This window comes from Hetaerina americana, unplaced genomic scaffold, assembly GCF_022747635.1.
Source record: "Hetaerina americana unplaced genomic scaffold, ioHetAmer1.1.p SCAF_18, whole genome shotgun sequence".
In the NCBI taxonomy this organism is placed as follows: Eukaryota; Metazoa; Arthropoda; class Insecta; order Odonata; family Calopterygidae; genus Hetaerina; species Hetaerina americana.
In genome coordinates this window covers 3,762,181-3,784,117 of record NW_027286741.1, presented here as the reverse complement: position 1 = coordinate 3,784,117, position 21,937 = coordinate 3,762,181, and the positions used below count along the sequence as shown (strand labels likewise).

The 21,937-nt window shown below is 39.3% G+C and overlaps 1 protein-coding gene across 1 annotated transcript in view; it reads left to right on the top strand.

Moving 5' to 3' along the window:
• Nucleotides 1–21,273, top strand: part of TfIIA-L (transcription factor IIA L) — a 34,214-nt gene extending 12,941 nt beyond the window's left edge. The window contains exons 3-7 of the mRNA XM_071584376.1: nt 2,688–2,894; nt 7,765–7,961; nt 9,379–9,600; nt 15,257–15,346; nt 18,141–21,273. Of these exons, the coding sequence (XP_071440477.1) occupies nt 2,688–2,894; nt 7,765–7,961; nt 9,379–9,600; nt 15,257–15,346; nt 18,141–18,248 (824 nt within the window). The 3' untranslated portion in view covers nt 18,249–21,273. The remainder of the gene's footprint in view (nt 1–2,687; nt 2,895–7,764; nt 7,962–9,378; nt 9,601–15,256; nt 15,347–18,140) is intronic.
• Nucleotides 21,274–21,937: the final 664 nt, after the last annotated feature.

Sequence of the window (21,937 nt, the reverse complement as noted above, 5' to 3'; positions counted from 1 at the left end):
GAGTAAGACTCTAAAATGGTGGCGTAAATTATTTTTCTGGGGGCTTGAGGTTAGTGATGTAAATTCATATATATTTTACAAAGAATGCCAACAAAGAAAAAATGAAAAACCGATCTTGCATGTGAAATTTGTGAGGAAACTAGTACACGATCTCTTTGGAGAATTACGAGATGGTACACAAACTTCCAGGGTTAGATTACCATCCACAAACATAGAGCAACGTTTAGATGGAAAACTCCATATAATCACACCTCACCCTAACAAAAAACATAAAGATTGTGCGGTTTGCTCTAACCGAGAAATCAAAGGAGGAAGAAGAGAGACGATATATATCTGTGAGACATGTGAATGTAAACCAGGTCTTCATGTTGGTGAATGCTTCCAAAAATATCATACCATGAAAAACTATAAAGTTTAAATTATGGTTTATCAATTAATTTATCAATAATTATGTCAAAAAATCCAAATAAATATGTTTGTATGAAAAGAAACTCCAGTTTTTCATTCTAGTGCCAAGCTTAGTAAATTTGGGTTGTTTAAAAATTGGATCCCGAGTAGACGAAGGCAATCGAGAAAAAAAGCACCAGAGTGCAAAGGGTTAATGCCAAAATTTGAATTCATTTGAGGAATGTATATGTAACTGTTCTCCATAAATATCCACTGCGAAGAAAGGGGAGTCCGAGTTAAAGCAGAGTCATTAAAGCCTCTGAGATGATCATCCACATTAAGGACGTTCGGAAAGTGCAACCACGCACCGGAAATCATGGGAATAGTGCACGATATGATTTTGGAAGATCGGTGCACGAAGTTGTGTGAAATTCCTGAAAATGTGTAGGAGATATCGTGAGAACACATCGGTCACATTTTGAATAAGGAATTGCACATGACAAAGTTTAGCATGCCATCATGAGTACCGCTGTGCTCGCCATAGATCAAAAAAGCATTTGGACAACACTTTCCAAACAGTGCTTGGCATGTTTTAAGAAAAACAAGCGTTATTTTCTGCATCGATGCATAAAAATAGAGAAAACATGGATTAGCTATTGCACGCCAGAATCAAAACAACAGTCCATACAGCGGATAGAGGGCATTTTTCAGCTCTGAAGAAGGCGGAGGTGGTGTCCTCAGCAGGAAAGGTCATGTTGTCAATTTCTTGGGATATAAAAGGAATTTGTCGGTTGGCTGTCTTGAAACAGGTTGAACAATGACTGGGGAATACTATTCTTAACTTCTAATGAAACTGGACGTAAAAATTCCTGAAAGCAGAATTGACCTGCAAAGGTAAAAAACTGTTATCCATCGGGACAGTGCCCCTGGCCGCAAAAGTGTTTTGGCGATGTGAAAATTGAGGGATTTGCACAACTATGAACTGCACTGTGGACATCCACCCTTTTCATGGATTCAGCTCCCTCAGACCTCCTTCCACCTCTTCAAAAAACTCAACATTATCATCTGTGGTCAATGTTTTTTGTCCAATCAAGAAGTAGTTGTGGTTGTAGTTGAGTACTTTGCAGCACTTCTGGAAGAACGCTACAGAGATGGAATAAAGGCACTTGAAGACCACTGGATGAAACATTAGTATTAAAGGCGATTATGTTGAAAAATAAAACTTTTTTGGAAACATATACTGTCATTTTCATCATCAAGCTGAGAACTTTTCAGATCACCCTCATTCATTTGACATAATTGCAAATCATATTCAACCAACAGTGCTTGTAGTTTCATCCCAAGTGGTTCACCTGCATCACTCTCAGCACTCATGACCCCACAAGGCTTATCACCAAAATAATATCTCTTCCTAAACTTCCATAAGTAACCATTACTTGCATTGCAGTCCTCTGTGTGTTAGTGTGTGTGGAATGTTTTTGTGCCACATGTCAGTGCCCCCACGATTTCCTTCACCACTTGATCCCTGATGAGCACAGCACCAAAGGATGCTTTCTCACAGCTTCCATCTTCTGGCAGCACCTGAAGTGTTCTCTGAGGCTTCCAGTTGACGTCCTGGGCATTGACATCAAACTTGAGAAGGAATTCCTTCATTTTTCCCTTCTCCTTATTCAGTTGAGACACAAGTCTGTTTAGCTGTAGCAAACTCATGGACGAAACTAGCGACAGGGAACGCAGCTTCCAACTTCTCAAAGACCCTCACCTTGTCCACAATGTTCAAAGTTGTGCATTTTCTTATTGCGCCACACTTTTTTGATGCTGGCTTTGCTGCACCTTCTTACCGCCAGAAGAAATTGAAATAATTAGGCACGTGCTCCTGAAGTTACAAAGCCATATGGAAAGAACTGGCCAAGCATCGTAACCAAATAAGCCACTGCAACACAAAGTGCAGCATTTTGTTGAGCAAGTTAAATATTCATGGGGTACTGGTAATTCATAATTTACACTACCATAGTATACTACATAGTATTACAGTGCAGCCATCTAATGACCCTATGAGAAACTATCCACACATATATATGAGTTTTTAAAATAGTATGTCTTGAACTGTGTCCTTCGGCACCATAGGTTTGGCGTTTTCATTACAATTGTAAATCATTTTTATGTATCAACAAGGTGTGGTTTATTGTCCCAAGATTTTAAATATCAATGTCTTTAATTTTTTTTAAAGCTAGAATTGAGTAAGCATGGTGATACCCTTGGGAAACCTCTGTCTAACTTGTGTCATCTCTGTCCAATAGGAAACAATCATTTTCAGGGAAACTCAAATCCACCACAGCAAGGAACTTCAAATCCCGCGGCTGCAGCAAATCCAGCTCCTACCGCAGCAATTATTGCAGATGCCAACAAGACTGTTCCAGTTCAAATAACTCTTCCCCCACAAGCTGGATCAAATGATAGCCACCCCCGAGTGCTCACCATACAAGTTCCTGCCTCTGCCCTTCAAGGTTAGTGCACTCCTCTTGTCACATATAGCAATGGCCGTGAAAGTTCGACTGCGATCAAAATAAAAAAGTGAATGCAGGGTGCGGCGCTTAAATCTGGACAAGCATGCGTTTCCTTAAATGAGATTTCCTCGCCGGGTCAGCGAAACCTTCCCCACACTTCTCCAAATCATTATACTTAGCCACAATATTGTAAACAGTTGATCTGTGGCGTACCCGAAGAATCGAACTATTTCGAAATATAATGCCCAGAGCGATCACTTTCGATAATAGCAGCTCTTCGATTGTACTCTACACTTATACGTAACACCTCAGCCATTTTGAGGCTATGACTGTTTACTAGATGCCTATAGCTTTCAAGAATGCCAATCGCGACCTCCAGTGGAATTACGATATGGCAGGAAATTCAAATTGAAATATGTCCGGATTCAAGCGCCGCACCCTGTATAAAGGTTATGGCAGTCTTAACTGAGTATTGGCAGAACACGGTTGTTCATGTTGAAAATTCGGAACTGACCATCAACTGTTCTGCCCGTAACCCACAGTTGGTATTGAATGATGGATTTCTTGATTCCAAAACTGTTTTATTTCTTGGTTTTGGTCATAATAACAATGGAACAATTGAAACAGTACAATAGGCCAATAAATGTTTAAAAGCAATTACAAGGGTTGTGAACAAAGTAATCTCTGTTTCGGCCTAGCGTGATGGTGGGTAGGGGGTTAGAACAACCATTGTGGTGTCTAAACGTCCAGACACACTCTGTGCACATCCTGTTGTGGTAGTGTTGCCAGACTGTGGTTCGTCTGCTTTTCTCCCTCAGCAAACTGTTGAAACATGCGCTGCAATAGTATATCCTGTGAGTTGCGAAGTGCAATCTACGATTTATTTTTTCCTGGCAAACAATCACAAGCCAATTGAAATTCAATGGCTACCTAGTGAAATGTAAGGAGATTGAATAATGAGTGAAGGCGGGGTGCGGCAGTGGTGCATTCCACGGCACCAATGTTCATGACGAGAGGACACCGCAGTGGTCGGCCTAGCCTTGTGGTGACAGATGAACTGACGAATGGCCAGTTCTTGCACATCATGGACACTTGTCCATTCACTCTTAAACTAACAATGCCACTGAAGCAATCACAGTCACTCATCACTTAGTCACTGCACAGCACAAATTCCCTGATGAATGTCAGCAGATTTGAAGTTTATTGCCATTAAAAACCTTATCACTAAACGGATTTTACATTTGGTGTGATTTCCAATTCTATTTCTCATTTTGACTTTCAAAACAAACGGCAGGTGGGTGGCCTTCCAAACTCTGCTGCGGCTTGAGGCGCTTTGCCCTGGTGTCCGTGTGCCAATACGGCTAACACTTGGCTACCCTCACTACTTCGCTCACTACACGCAAACGGGGATTACTTCTTGGACAGCCCTCATATGAGACTAATTTAGTTTGGCATATCAAATTTCCCTCAAAACATGTGCTTATTGATCATGGAGAATGAGGTTCAATGGCTCTAATGATGCTTTCCTACTGGCTTCCCACCCAGAGGGCTCGGGTTCAAATCCCGGCGGTGTTGAATAATTTTCAGAGGTATCTCGATCCGTACTTGAGGTGTTTTGTGGAGGGCACTTTGTGTGAGTACGCCGTCCGTCGGATGGGACATTAAGCTGCGGACCCCTTGGCGCCGTTCGTAAAGAGTAGGCTAATGCCGACGCCGGGTTTCTCTCCACTCTTCATCAATTCCTGTACATTCCCTATGGCATGGAATTAATGGAATTCTCCAGATCCAGATGCAATTAAAATGTTGATATTCATATTAAGAGAACTTGAAAGCCTTAAATGGTTTGCATTGGAGACAGTTGAATAGGTTAATGTAATGGCACATCTTTTACAAGTATACTTCTTAAAAAATGTTACTTTAACCTTTCTATTTCCCTACTATTATTTTTAACTTTAATTTTGCCCTGTTGCTTGTTAAATTATTATGATGACAGTGCATTCAATGCTTTCAGGTAGGTGTATTCTTGTCATCATATACTATCTGGGTAATTTGTGAATTAAGTTTTATGTATTATAAGATACTGCAACAATTTCAGAGTGTAAAAATCATTCGCTTTGACTGGGATTCGAACCTGGTCCCTCAATGTCCGGTTGTGTGCTTTAGTCAGTTAAGCTATCGAGGCGTGGTCTTAAATTTTCGGGGCATTTAAAGGAACAAGCTGCTGTGACGAAATACCGTGCATGCAATGCCATAGGCATTTGCACACAGCGATACGGGGTGACGTGGAACGAACCTGCGTTAAGAGGGAGCTGAAGTCGCCGCTTTCTCTTCCAAAGTCATCCGGGGTGGAATCCTGGTCGAGGCGAAGGATTTTTACACTCTGAAATGGTTGAAGTGAAATGCATATTAGAGGATGACTCTGTTAAAAGTTACTGTTGCCGCATCTCCCGCAGTTTCTTTGGAATTTATTATAAGATATTTTAATGTTTTGGTTGTTTTTTATTGTTCTATCATTAGTAATTTTTTCCTGTGTATGTTAAGAACCTACCTCTCAATATCTTTGTGTGTTTGATTGCCAAAATGCTTTTTTAAACATGAGGTTTTTGTTGCATCATACCGAGACTCGTTTTTGCCGAGTTCTACTCCATCGCATGATAAAACAGTGCTGCTGGCAAGGTCTTACCACCAAGGTGTAGGCAATGAACGGCTCGAAATCGGAGGTTCTTTGACATGAACAAAAATAGCATGTACTGTCCAAACACATGTTTCATAGTGTGCTCCCTAGTGCAGTTAGTAATCTAGGCTAACTGCCGACATCTCACCATTGTAGATAGGGGTCCAATCCCAAATTTTGCCAACATTTGAGATTTGATTTCTTTATTTTACCACGACAGGAATATTTAGGTTTTAAAAATCTAATATTCAAGTTCATTTATTTCAGAGAAAAATGATATTGTGAGTAGTATTGTACTATTTTTATGCACACTGTGAATTTGTGAAAACATTTGCACAAATCTATCAGTTCGATATCACTAGTGTTAAAAATCGTTTCTCTCCAATGTGGAAAGTTTCCATATTGTCAAAGCTGCAACAATTTTCATTATTTATTTCATTTTTGGCACATAATGTCCTTGACAGCAGGTCGCTTCACTCCAATCAAAACAAGGCCCCTTCATATGATCACAAAAATTGGAAAAACAGGATAAGTTTGGCAAAATCCAGAATTCTGGTCACCCTCCCTACTTAGGCTTAAGTACGCAAGAAAATTTTTTATTCTAAAACTGTTTGTTTCTGTTTGTGCAAAATCCAGAATCCTGGTCATCCTCTCTACTTAGGCTTAAGTACGCAAGAAAATTTTTTATTCTAAAACTGTATTTCCTTGACATGAATTGAGTTGAACTAATGACTGAGTAAGAGCCTTAAGTCTAAAAGGCACAGCTGACTGGCTCCGCAGCACACTTGCCTGAGAGGAAGGTGGGAATCATAATAAGCTCTAAAACCAGCCTGAATCATCAGGGAGTATTGAGATTATGATTTCGACAAATAAGCTCAAGCCATTTGCCAAAAAAATACTTACTAGTAAATATTTTTTCTCGCATCAGTCATAGAAAATTGTTGCTATGATTACAAATATTGATAATATCACTGTTTTTAGTCAGTAGTAATCAAGAAAGTTTTAATATTTAGTTGAAAGACCTTCCTAAAAGAATTCCTGAATAAATCGTGAATTTATGCAGTGCAGTGCATTTAGTTTCATCTCAGGTGTGGTGCTGCCTTGAAATCGCATTTGGCTAAGAGGGATGTTGCCCCTCTGCTAACGCACGCACGCACGTACATTTTATGTCTCCTGATAAACTCTTGAGTCTACAGGGATTCAACGTGAAATATTATTAGTTTCGCAAAGGCATAGAAAATGCTTGCTTTTATTATAATTTATGTTAATATCAAAATAATAGCAAAAACTAAACATTATGTGAAAGGTTCAAATGATTATAACGTCACGGAATCTGAATAGAGAAGATTGCTGTACAGTATTGCATTTAAAATTGTTTTCTCATTGAAAGCATCATTGAAGGTGTAACCAGCCCAAATTTTCCTTAGCACCCTCGACCTGGCAGTAACGGATGCCATTTTGATTCAAGGGCAGTTGAAGGGAATTGCAGGAAAATCGTAGTTAGTCAGAGCTGAAGTCATTGTCTTACCTTTGGATGGTGTGTCAAATAGAAAAGCTGTCAAATTGGGCTGATTAACTGTTAATAAAATAAATTCCGCATTGTAACCCAGCCAGAAGGGTATGATGCAGAATGTGTATCAGAGAAAACAAATGCATTCTTGTAAACTGAGAGATAGAAATACCATAAAATTAATTACTTTCACGTAAGCATAAAGATAAGCATTTCTTTTACTCCCCAGGAAATGATTAATTTCCGTAGCAAAAATAATTATAAACATATAGTATGCTGAAGCATATCTAAAAAGAATGTAATTCTATTCTATTTAATAGTTTTAATAGTTTAGTGTGTTTATATTGCTTATTTATCTGAAAAAACATTAAGCAAATGATAACATTTTTGACAATCATTCTCTCAATTAATAATAATTATAAATATTGAATATAACTCAGGTAATTCTTGATATTTGAAAGGTGAAGAAATAGAGTACCAGTCGTGGAATAACATTAAGAAATGTATGACATCAAATAGCAAGATAGTATGTAATTTAATTAGTGAGTGATGAATAGCAAGGGAAGAGGAGAAGAGGTCAATATTGCATGCATCTCCTCCATCTGTGCATGTAAGAGGGGAAGGAGGTGACCTGGGATGAGGTCAAAAGGTCAGCAATGCTAGTCTCATGCTCTCATGCCCTGCAGGGAATCAGCTGCACTCTGTGCTGTCGGGGCCGGTGATATCGGCCACAATGGCACTGCCGCTTCACTTGGCCACTTCACTACTGCAGCAGCATGTGACAACTGCCCTGCAGGGGCAGATGCAAGTAGCAGCCGCAAACAGTGTCCTACCTGCAGGGAACAACAATGCAGTCATCAGTGCCAACAACGTAGCTTCATTGGTAATGCATGACTTCCTTTTGGAGAAATTTGTTGGTACATGCATGCTGGGGGCTATGTGGAGCTTCAGTAACAAAAAAATAAACAACTACTTGGTAGACTCAATAGAAAAGGCGCATTTTATACATGTGCGTTATCTCTTTAAGTGGCAGCCTGCAAAACATTAATAAATGTATTAGAATCTCAGAATGTGTTGCCATGTTTTTCAACAACCCGTACTTGTACAGCGAGCATACTTCGTCCTGGAATCTTTCTCATGAAGCGAAACACTCATTAAGTAAAACAGTTTTTCCTGTATAAATTAATGTAAAATACAATATTACATTCTCTTTCCCTGCTGTAAAAGTATATTATGTTCAAGGTATATTTAAAGAAAATAATGTATCCTTTGTTTAAGATCAAGAATCAGCTTCATCTTTTTCATGATTGAAGAATCATGGAATGAACCAAAATGGAATGCGAACTCTATTTGTAAAAGCAATCTCGGAATTGAAAAAATTAGTTTATTATCTATGACACAGTCCTTAGAATTTGTTGCTAGAAAGCTGCCTGGAGACGTTTGCTTTTGCTGATGCTTAAAAATGTTGTGAGAATGCAATTCTGTGTTAGCATTAAATAAATTTCTTGCATGCACAGCCACTGCCTTATTAAGGCAATGCTTCATAAGGATGGCAACAGTATCACATGACCACACATCGCATTTAGCCTGCTCCTCGGGACTTAACATTTCTTGTGGGCTCACGGAGTTTCCATCTGTTAAATAACCAGGGGATTAATTTTCAAATTGCCGTCTGTCCAAAACAGCAGCAAGAGATGGCATTTTATAGGCAATGCATTCTCCTCTACTTTAACGAAATATAGCTTTGCTTCGTCGTTTTCTGTTAGAAGAGACCCGTCTCGTCACAATTACAAACCTCTTGTGGCAAGTAACCCTCAGTATCTGCGAGCTTCTTAAAGTCTTCGATGAATTTCTCTGCTGCCTTAGAGTTGAGGTATGCTGCTCTACCATGCCTCACAATCCTGTGGATGCTGCTTCTTCTTGTCAACTTCTTGAATCATGCACGACTTTCCTTAAATAATTCTTCAGCCATTGATGACCCTGACATTGTCATTATCAGGTCGAAAATGATATCCTCGTAAGTAGTGTCACGTTGCACTTGCTTTTTGTTTATCAATACGAGAAGCAACCTGCCAAAATCTGGGAGAATATGTTGCTTAGATATTTTCACTCTATGGGAAGCATCCATCCATCTCCTTAATCTTGTCCTTGTTCCCTTTAGGAGAGTGCAAATTTCTGATTCAGACTGATTGCATGTGTGTGGATATTCATGTAGCCTTGGAGCAAAATCAGGATTAGTCTCGAAGGGGTTCGTGCTCTGCCCTCCAAATCACAACTTGCGTGTTGTCGCTCCTTTGCAGCAACAGCAGCATGGGAAGGTGGCTGTGGTCGGCGGTGGTGTCATGGCCGTGGGTGGCACCAAGGGGGTGGTGCGCCAACTGGATGGTGCAGGGGATACGTCAGATGAGGAGGATGACGAAGACGAGGAGGAGGATGGGGAGGACGATGGCGAAGACAAGGACGAACGAGACGAGGAGGATGAGGAGGAGGACGGCGAGGACAATGAAGGGGGTGCAGAGGAGGTGAGTGGTGACCCCCCACCCCCCCCCTCTCCCCCTCTCAACTGTGCATGCGGCTATAGTTTAGTGAGAACTCATTTGGACTTAACTCACTGGCCTATGATTGATGATTGCAAGTCACCAATCCCATACTTGAGATGTATTTCAATGCTCTTTATTATGCAGAAACTATTCAAGCATTCATTTTTTATGTTCTTGCTATCATTTTTGCTCTGTCCTCGCATTTATTATGTGACATGATAATTTAATAGCTTACATTTCACTGTTGTGCGTCTAATAGTTTTGTGAGTAATATTTCCATGGCATCACATGGTAATTTGAAAATAAGCCTTAATTAGCACTCGATATCCACGATCAGTTCTCTCTCCCCGATGCAACTTGTTGTGTCATGGGTATGCCAAGACAGTAAAGGGGTTATGTCACTCTTTCCATTTGGTTAGCACCATCAAAACTCAAAAAACCTCTCAAAGAATGAATTTCACGTGGGAATTGTGTACTATGTAAAAGACTATTCATGCTAATGGAATGGCTCATGTCTTTCTTCTCCCTTGTCTCAGTCATTGAAATGTCTGCTCAGAAGATTGCTTGCGTTATGTGGGCAGCAAATCAGAACCCTTAGCCATGCATTTGCCCTGCTCTTGTCAAAAATGGCCGGAAGGGGAGATATTTTTAGGGGAATGGAGTTGATAATTCGCTTGTTGAAAGTGATGATAGAATCAGTGATAATAGAAAATAGAGTAATTTTGAGGGTTGTTATTATTGGGATGGCATGAGATACTAACTACTGTAGATTAATATATTCAACAGATTCAGGCGAGATGAAGTGGAAGTTCGTCATTATGAGAAAAACCAATTTTGTTTTTGCATACTAAGCTTGTTACTGGATATTAAGCTTGAACCCATTTTTAATTGTGTTTTATAAACTACTTGGAAATAACAAAAATGCCTGAAACAGGTGACTGACAGAAACCCAATTTCAGTAAACTTATACTTCATTAATATTTAATGCTGTTATCAAACTTATATCATTTTGTTGTGTCGCAAAAATCCAAGGACTTCATTAATTGAACAAATATCTCCTCTAATCAGCAATGTAAGTTAAGAATTTGGGCCATATACTTTCCATATAGAAACCTTGCTTTGTATATAAGCCAGATAAATTGTCATGGCAGGTTCAGCCATCCGCAGTTCAATCTGAATTAATGAGAGCTCAGTTTGGAATTAAGATTTGATAAATGTATCCGAAAGTTTCTTTATTATTATCATTATTGCCTAGGTTATTGCCCTCTCTTTTCTATTTATACGGGAAAAAGCCATTAAGGACAAAAGAAATTCTTTCCATTGAGGTCTTAGTCCTAGAATTGTGCCTAGAAACTTCAGCATGGGTTATGCTGTAGCATTGTATAGAACCGAAAAAAGATGCAAAACTTTTTCTTATGTACATTGCTCATAAGTGGACATTTTGTTCCAGAAACATGAAGGTTTTGTAATTGCAATACAGGGTTAATTAGTAGCAGCAAGGTAATATGGAATGCGTATATGAAAGAAAATATAGCAACAGATAGATGCAGAAAATACCACTGATTGTAGAAACTACACAACAAATGACAGCTATGAGCAAAATTCTTGCTAGAACAGAACACACTGACAGATGTAGCACAGCAGGGAAAAGAATTCACCTGTCAAACATCAACTAATAGCAAAATCATGTATGGTGACTAAACAATGACGTGCAATAACCTCGTTATTAAAATTAATTGATGAAAAAATAATGTACCAAGTACCGTTTGTATAAATTTGTTAAAAAACACCATAAATGTATATGTGAAGATGTGAAAAATATTTAACCAATGGTGATTTTTGTATATAATATGCCAATGAGTGAAATTACTGTCATTCCCTCATATGTTAAAGTTTATACATATTTTATATTATGGACATGGTTTTGTCCAGTTCCCATGTTTTTGTAAGAAAGCTACAGATGAACAGCAATAGGCTTCACCAGCTATATACTGTTGTCTGATGGATTAGTTTTCTAGGAATAAATAGTAATATGAGGGAAAAGTTGAGAAAAAATAGTGTGCCAATGCGTGAAAAATAGGTGAAAAACTCTTGATGTTTTTGGTCTTTCATGTCAATGCAGTGGGCTCTCATTGGGAGTTTCTTGGTAGTTGACATTTTCCTTGTTGGTACATTCATTCCTTGAGGTCCGAGTCCCAATCCTTTAGCATGAATAATTATGATTAATGCATTTTGGTGCTATTCCTATTGTACGCTTGACGAAAGGCCAGCATTGAAATTTGTCTTTGCGTAAGTAGACAATACAGAGACAAAATATATAAAAAATTAAATATACGTTAAAATATACGTTATGGTTTAAATGATAGAATAACTTCAAACCATGTTTAATTAACTTAAGAGTTGTAGAAATAGTTGGTATATTTGGTTGAAAGAGAATAATCACAAACATATAAATGTCCTATTTTGCTTTTCATGGCGTGACCTGAACAAACATTTATATTGGCATTTGTTTGTTTTTAAATTGATGTTGACCATGTTATCACAATAACATGGGTACAAGTGTTTATGCTTTTAGAAAGGTCAAGTGTTGAAATATCAGCCATAGGGAAACATGATGTTAAAATCAGATGACTGAAACAAGCTCATTTGTCTTTGGGAAGTTGATGGAAATTCTCACATAAAACAAATGTTTAGACATACTACCTTGATCAAAAATTTCCCGGAATTTATTCAGAAAATTAAAAATACAAGTTTATTCATCTAAATCTATATTGTCCCCTTCAAAGTAATCCCCATCGACTGCAACACACTTATGCCAGCGCTTGATCCAATCCTCGAAACATTTTTTATATTCGGTTTTCGGTATGTCCATCAGTGCTTCCTGCGATTTTTCCATTACTTCCTCTCGGCTGCTAAAACGCGTTCCCCGTAATGGTTTTTTAACTCGATTGAACAGAAAGAAGTCACAGGGAGCCAAATCAGGTGAATTCGGTGGCTGTTGGATGGTATTTGTTGCATTTTTCGTCAAAAAATTACGAATAATGATAGCACTGTGCGACGGTGCGTTATCATGGTGCAAAATCCACGAGTTTTCTGCCCACATTTCTGGTCTCTTTCGGCGAATTGCTTCACGCAAACGTCTCATAACGCCCAAATAATACTCTTTGTTTACTGTCTGGCCTTCTGGCAAAAATTCATGATGCACTACACCGTTGTAATCCATGAAAACCGTCAGCATTGCCTTCTTTTTTGACTGAAAACGACGTGGTTTTTTTGGTCTCGGCTCATTTGGTGAACGCCATTCACTTGCCTGATGTCTGGATTGCGTGTCGTACTCATAAACCCACGTCTCGTCTCCAGTAATGATCCTTTTGATGAATGTGGGATCGGATTCAGCCTCGCAAATCATGTCTTTTGCGACGTCAACACGGTCTCTTTTTTGCATGAAATTGAGGTCTTTTGGCACCAACTTTGCTGCTACACGACGGAAACCCAAATCATTAACCAAAATGTCTTGGGCGGATCCATAGGCAATGTTCAAGTCCTCCGCTATTTCTCTGATGGTTAATTTGCGGTTATTGACCAACATTTCTTTTACTTTATCAATTTTTTCACCGACTTTCGATGTCGATGGTCTGCCACTGCGTTCATCATCTTCGATTGACTCACGACCACTTCTGAACCGCTCGTGCCACTGGTAAACGACCGTTTTTTTTAGAGAATCGTTGCCGAAACACTTTTCCAACATTTCCAACGTCCGTGCGCCACTAAATCCGTTTTTTACGCAAAATTTAATACAAGTTCGTTGTTGCAAATTTAAATCCATTTCTGCAATTGTAAAAAATCGCCAACACACACAGAGATAGATGTACTCTTGGCTACGTAACTTTTGCAAATGTCAAGTTATGGCACTAAGATTTAAAGGGAATATCAACAACAGATGTACCAATTTAACAAAAAAAACAGAACTCAAATCGGAACGATGGGAGCGCCACACGGTGGTTATTCCGGGAACTTGTTGATCAAGGTAGTAGCGGCGGTGAAGAGAGCCTTCTAAACAAAAACATTTTAAATGTTACACTTTGTTATTATTTACTGTTCAGTTTTTATTATAAACACAAGTACCCTCAGGAAAGTCCGTTATTGATAAGAAATTCAATTTACCACAAGTGCATTGCAAAGTGAATGCCAAGAACCACATTGCAATTGCTTTTTGTTTATCTACATGATAAGCAAACCATTCAACATCATTGAGAATACATAAGCATTGCATATATATTCTTGTCACTGCCTTTAGAGCATCCATCTCCTTACTTGTGTCCTTGTTCTTTGAGGACAGTGCAAATCATTGATGTTGACCAATTGTATGTGCATGTTAGATCACCTATGCTCTTACCTCATTCTCGTTTTTCAATGATTGCACTTTTCATTTCTGTTATTTTCATTCTCTTCTTGCTGTCTTCTTGTGGCTTTTCCTTCGGGATTATTTTTAAGTCTATGAACAAAATATTATTTAACTTTGCACGTATAAATCACAAGTAATATGTCTGAACACAAGTTTGAGAAAATGTGTGATCACTAGTGATGCTAAGATACTAGCAGAACAAGTGCTAAATGCAAACCATGGTAGGAGGTGCGCAATCCATCCGAGTGTTCCACTCTCCTCATTGCTGATTATGCAAAATGTTGCTTGTTAAGTGGATTATTTTTTAAATAATTTTTGCCTATTATGCAAATTACTCTGGTGCAAGTTACTTGTTGTGCAAGGTGTTAGTTAATTGAGGTTCCGTTGTATGCCCACATACCGACATCCACAAATAATAAGCTCTTCACCAATAAGGCCTCTTGAATTAATTTATTTAAATGGACAATAAAAGAATTATAGAAATATTGTTGTGACAGTCATTGATAGTGGACCTTTTAGAGCCACAAGGCGGCCACCCTATGCCATCTGCAGGAGTAGAATTTTACTTCTTCTGCTTTGAAAATGCCACTAGAGCGAAAACAAAATTCATGTAAAACCTCTCCAATAACTTTCTTATGCATTGGTGCAATGCCTTTCTTATGCATTGGTGAGTAAACTGTCACTTTCTCCATCTGTATCAATAATCACCGCTACTCCTTAAAATTGCCTCCATTCTTCAGTCATTGCATGCAACTTCCCACAATCAATCATGCGATAGATGCTTGCTTTACCTGCACTATAACAGAAGTGCTCCGGTGTCAGGAGGCAGCTTTGAGGGGAGAACTGAGTGACACAGCATATATTTGGCTAGAGAAAGCTCATGAGTGTTCCGAAATGAACCCTGCACACTGTTGATCAGTAGTGATCGTTCTCTCCCCACCCACGCCTCTTTCCTTGTGACCCTTGGCCTCGTAAACTGACTTCCTCTCACACTCTATCTGAAAGCAATGTTGTTCTTAGTTCGACAAAGTTAGCATGACCACTGAAATGTAAATATATGTGAGTGTCCTTTTTATTTGCATTTATGTTTAAATAGCGTCTTTAATGTGTCAAATTTTGAAGATGGCCTAATCCTATTTAGTAACTTTTCACTGATGTATTTCTCAAGAGCATGTAAAAGTAATTGAGATAGGGACTGGCTAATGTTCTCCTTTCTCCCTGGGACCTCCAAAGGAGCCACTCAACTCAGAAGACGATGTCAGTGATGAGGACCCAACCGACTTGTTTGACACTGATAACGTTGTTGTGTGTCAGTATGATAAGGTGAGTTAAAGTTGACTGATAGAATTCTCCAATGCATGAGATGAGGCAAGTGTTTTGTCACTTTTCTTCAATGCATGTCGTGATGGAACTGCTTTTAGCAGGGATTTCACTCCAACATATGGGGGTATTAGCTCTTTTATTAAATCTCAAAAGTTCTTGATGATAATAATAATTTTAATTGATCATTCAGCCATTTCTGGGCAAAAGATGTTGTTCAATAGTATTGCATGTAAAAAATAATTTACAGTTCATAAATGTTTCAAGGCAGAATTAGGCTTCCATTGCCTTTGTTTGTATGTAATATAATTTAAAGAGTTGTACCAAATTGTGTGTTGTCCATTCTTTTTTCTGGAATATAAATTTGAAATGTCTCAATATTCCTTCTCTCCTACTTTCCCCCCTCCACTTGCCAAGCGCTCAAACAGGGTCCCCAACCCCATTGCCCTCCTGCCCCCACCCACCTCTCCCATTAATCTATGTGAAGTTTCCCCTTTACCTTTTTGACCAGCTTCCACTAACTTCAGGTATCGCACGTCAACTTAGTGGTTTTCTCCAACACAATCCTTGTTCATACACAGCCTGCCTTTGTTTGCATTTGGCTGCTTTATCAGCCATGGCATATCCATTGTGTCCGCATGTTCTTCTCAAGCAAATGCCTAATGATTTTTTTAATTTAAGACTGCTGTGTGATTCTTATAATTTTATCATATACCTTTCAATGTTTTTCACCTTAGTTGGAATTTTAAATGTGGCAAAACCCCTTATTTGCACTTTTTTAGGAACCCCCTGAAAAAAGTGTGAAATATGGAAAAATGCAAATAGTAGGAAAAGGAGTATTTTCACTTTTACATGCTTCATTGTTGAATTCATAGCATGGCCAAGTCTATAGTATCGCATCATCATCACGAATAACATCAACTGGAGTTTCTTCATCACCATCAACATAAAATCCTGCCTTCCTAAAGCAGTCATATATTGTGGATTCCTTAACTTGCTTCCGAGCCAATGATGTGTGGTGTAGAGCATCCAGTTCATTCAATTTGATTGCCTTTATGTTCCCATCACAATATGCAGAGTCATCAATTTCCATGCCACCATTCTTCGATGATGCACCTGACGAGGTCTGTTCAAAAGGTTCCTGAACTTTTTAAGTAGCATGCCTCCAGCTGGTTATTTTTTAATCAACTTTGGGGCGTCGTGTCCGTGGAAACTTTCCGAATAACTGCCTTCAACCACTTTGTTGATATCTTATTATGTTGATTTGTTAGGACCGTTTATGTGAAAGGTTGTTCTTAGAGTCCTGCAAACAATTGGATCCATGGAAATGAGCTCTTTGAAGAAGCAGTTGTGTTCAGTGAAATTTCGCGTGAAAATCTACAAATCATTCATGGAAATTTCTGAGTTGATTACCAAGATATATCCTGAGGATGTTATGAAACGTACCGCGTGATGCCAAGGGGCATACTTTCACATCACCAAATATGCATAGATAATGGTGGGCTTTGTCATCTTATAAATACCAAGATGATCCACGATCATGCACACCCTTAATCAAAGGTCGGAATGCAGCATTTCACTCACGTATCAGGAAAACAGTTTTACTGATACTTTTTATACAAACCTTGTATTGCAGAAAATGGGAATAGATTGGTGAGATAGGAGACTAATCCACCACCTGTAAATATCTCAGACTCTTCTGGTGTGAGTGGGGGATGGAAAGTGCATATGTGCAGTGTTAAGAAGAGTGAGGCAGGGTTGTCCATTATCACCGGTGCTGTTCAACTTCAATTTGAAGAAAATGATTAAAGCAGTATGGGAAGAACTGGAAATGGGTATAAAAGTCAGAGGGGAATTTGTGAAATCAGTTAGGTTTGCTGATGGCTAAGTTCTAGTTTGTCTGTCAGCCAAGGGATCGCAAGCATTGCTGAGTGAATTGGCAATTGAGTGTGATGTATAAGCAATGAGAATCAGTATAAATAAATCAAAGGTTTGCCATTTTCCAGAAAGAGAAAGGTTTAGTACAGGGAGGGCAAAAACTAGAGCAGGTGGAACAGGAGGCATATCTCATGTTTTGAACCAAAATGGTCAAAGTATTAGGGACATAAGAAGAAGAAAAAAAAAGCTTTCATGAGGAGGGAATTGATGGCAGGGATGTCGAGGAAGGATGTGAAGAAAAGGCTTGTGAACACTATGATATCCAGCATAGTTATGTATGGGTCAGAAACATGGTAATTAAAGGAGGATGATAGGGGGAGGCTTTTGAAATGTAGGTGTGGAGAAGAATGGAGAAGTTGAAGTAGACAGAAAGGAAAACAAATGAGGAGATGCTGGGTGTGGTAGGGGAGGAGAGGGGATCGTTAGGAGAAATCATAGAGACAGAAAAATGAATGAAGAGCATTTTCATTGGCAGTGGGTTGTTGAAGACAGTGATAAAGGAGAGGATGTTGGGCAAACAAGGACGGGGTTGGAATAGGATAGGGATTCACTGCCAATGGGCCAGCAATTCCTTTCCCTGATCTACCTGCAGCGTACCGAAATATTTCTCTGACTGTGAAATCAGATGGCTAGGGCAATCCAGGATTGTGTAATTGAATTTAAGTTCAGCAATCTTATCAGGCGTAATGGATTTCACGTGGATCTTGCTTTTGCCCCTGGCTTCACTTTGAAATTTACTAATTATGAATCCTTTTGTTCCTTCAGATGTGCTTGTATTCAAAGAAATATTCCCATTGATTTGGGTCACCCCTCGCCCATGTCTGCCTGATCAATGACAAGTACTTTGTCTTTGATACAGATCACAAGGAGCCGCAACAAGTGGAAGTTCTACTTGAAGGATGGCATAATGAACCTCGGCGGGAAGGACTTTGTGTTCCAAAGGGCCAATGGGGATGCCGAGTGGTGAGGGGAGGAGGGTCGGTGAGTGCCGTGCTGTGGTTAGTATGGTGGCCCCTTGGGGTGCGGGAAGGATGGCCCAAGGGGGTTTCAAGGTGGACAGGGGAACCTGTTGGTGTGTACCGTCCTGACATTGACACTTTGAAGCAATTGCTGACTCACGGTCTTCATTGTAGTGCATACCAAAGCCATGCAATCATTGAGTGTGTGTGCCGTGTGCCAAGGAGGGAACACCTCTCCCCTCCTGCCCCCTCCTGCCCTCCTCCCACCGACCCCTGCATGTGTGAACCAGGGGAGGGTTCCCCCACCACCCTGCTCGGCTGCCCCAGGAGAGGATGGATGGCATGTGGCTTGGATGAGTTGCCAGCTGCCACTCGAGTATTGAGCGCACACCACCCATTGTGCGCATTCAGTTGTTTCTCCTGGTGGGTTCGGGATGATTGTGTGGGCATGGCTGCAGACGAGGGATGTGTGGAATGACCCCATCAAAGTCGACTTTCACCTCTCTCATTGTTGTCAGTGACTCCACACACATACACAGTCGTGCTCTGGGACCTACAGTGTACCCGATGGTGAGAGGAGGGACTTCTGGTTGCATCTGTCCTCTCAGCCAGGAAGGGAGTTCAGTGGTTGAGATGACCGTCTCCAGTTGGAGGGGAGACATTGTTCATTGAGAGGTTATTGCTTGGTGGGAAATCATTTTTTGGGACTGCTCTCCCTCCGAGTGTGCTGCTGCTCGTAGTAGTGATTGCATCGATGGGAGGGCTTTCCAGTGTGGATATTTGATTAAACATACATTGCTGTGATTCCTTGGCACACAGATATGTTGAAAAAATGGCACAAATTCAGTGGTATATTGTACTCTAAGGTTAACCATCTATGTTATTCTCTTACTGGGCAGTCCTGCTCCCTGTGCCAAATATTAAAGCATTAGAATAATATTGTTGTGTGATAATGTTGAGTTATTCTTTGAAGGTAGTTCTGTTCATCATGTATCCTGTGCGATTTATCCCCCCCCCCTCAAGTGCCTGGGTGAGACTGTTCGTGGAGAGACGGAAGGGTTTTTGAAGTGAAATATTTCAGTGGTATTTTACCCTGGCACTGGGAGAAAAGGTTGCCATTTTGGCAGTGTATATGGTTAGATATTTTGTTTTGACTACTCTATAAAACACCCTTGCCTTACCCAAACAAAAATTGATTTTTACCTGGTTTTATAGTGGCCTAATTGTTATAAATCTTATGTTGATTGAAGTGCACTGATGATAATAGTAAAAGAAGCCTCTTGCAGCCTGCTAAAATTATCTCTCATTTTGTTTTATTTGTTCATTATGCCTTAAATTTGAGGGATTTAATGAGACACCTCATCTCAGTTATCAAGCGGGCTTCTTTTTGTTAGCTTGGTGGTATAAGTTGATGTTAAATACATGTAATAAATAACACTTTCATCAATGTGCAAGTAATATTGCACTTTCATTTGATATGTTTAATGGGTTAATACTCTTGGAAGAGACAAATTTGGAGTCATTTTAGTGGATATGTACTGTTGAAATTATTATAATAAAATTGACTTGGCTGTTACCATTGATTTCCACTGGAGTGAAAAGAATGAAGGGAACTACATTTTAAGAATCAAAGGAGTTTGTATTAGAACATAAAAATCTGAATTTGAGAGCCAAATTCAAACATTTGGGTATAAGTTGTGGCCAAAGCATTGGGAGCATGCTTGTGTTTGAGTTAGCCCATGTTAAATTGGTCCCGCCCATGTTTCAACTGTACTTCATCCATATGGGAGGAAGTGGGGGGCAACATGGTCACTGCGGTTGCCACCCCCTCTAACCCTTGCTTCTCTTGTGGACCTGCTCGTCTGGTGGGAGACCCTCACAGAGCCCTCGATTGACCCTGGGAATAATGCTGTGGTGGCAGTGCTTCAAGTCAGAGGAGACAAAGCACCATCTGAAAAGGTCTGTGATGGAAAACCCTGTAAGGGATCCATTCATCCTTTTTGAAAAGTAAGAAATCTCTGGTGATAGGCTGAAAGTCAGTCCTCCTTTAATTTTATTTTCCTTATGTAATAGATTTCCAGGGAACAAAAAATTTGATTTCTTCTCTCTTGAAAATTGCATTGTGGATGGTATAACATCATCACCCTAGATTTTGAACTTCTTCCTGACAATTACATTAACAGTTGCATCTATTATTAGATTTTTCAAAATCTCAGTTAATGGCATGTTAGTAGCAATTTTTTTTACGCACAATAATTGAGTTTTTGCTTATTGCAATAAAAAAATCATAAGCATAGTAATCAACCCGGAATAATTACCCATTTCCCATGTATCTTCCCATATATTGTTATGAAAGTGGAATAATTTGTATGAAAAACATTTTTCTTGCCATTTGGCATATGGCCTACAATTAAACTTGAGTGAAAGATAAATTTCTTGTGAGCATCACAAAAAATTGTCGTAGCTATTCAGCCTAAAGAAAAAAAATGAGGTTTTTACATTGATCTGGAGGCATTGAAAGACACTTGGCTCATGCATTGCTAAAGTGACTGGCATCTCGAGATAGATCTGAGGCAATGCCTGCCCCCATCTCACCCCTCGTGACTTGGCCTGAATGCACTCAGTGCATTGGCTTTTCAGTCAGTTTCCTTCATAAGGCAACTTTGTACGCGGCTGCTGCTTTGTTTTGTGTGGTAGCTACGTGGTTATGATGTTTGAGTGGCATCAGGGGGAGTTGTCCCTTGTGGGGTGTGCTTCCTGGCCAGGTTCCGATGCCCACAGCAGACAATTTGCCATTATCCTGGTGTTTGCCATTATCTTTGGTTAGATTGTTATTTTATGATAATAATAGTTGTTTGTTTTTAAGTGTCAGTATGCAACATCATACAATATTCCATGGAGGCATGAATGCTTTGGGTGCCATCAAGGAAAAACCATTGTTCATATTGAGTGCCTTGAGGGGTGATGTGGTGGAAGTCGAGCTATGATGATGTAATACATCAAAACCCAGTCGTAAAATAAAAAATTTTATCAAATGGAAAAGTGCTTCGATAAGTTATTCACCGTTGTTCATTATAATTAAGAAATTCTGTGCCAAAAATACATTCATATTACATTTTCAGATCTATCTTATGTTTAATATTGAATACAAAAGACTAACTGGAAAGATAAATAATCTTAAAGCAAAATGTCATTGTCTTTTTTAGAGAATATCTAGGATTTTGCTAACTTAAGAAATGCACAGTTCAGCATATTTGTCTTCAGTTAATATATTATAAATCTTTTAACCCATATTTATTTCGTATTTGTCCGAAAACAGCACTTCGGCCTTTACATCTCACTTCAAACAATGATTTAACAATTTGACAATTACATACACCCAAGCCCTAGGTGGAGAAAAACCCACTTAGGCAGGAAAGTAATCCAGTACCTCCGGGTTGGCAGACGAGGACGTAACCCCATGTTACCAGGACCGGCATTAAACAATAGGTCAATTGAATACAGTGAGATAGAGTTTAATTAGTTTGTATTTCCTCCTTGTAGATTGTAACCATTATCAAAATTTTTGGCATTATATTTCTTCAAATGAAAAGGTTACAACACCTAATAAATATTATTATTGGAATGCTACCATTTAAGGTAGATTTTGTTTGGATACAGACAATATTGATACACTTGTTTGCCTCCTAACTAAACA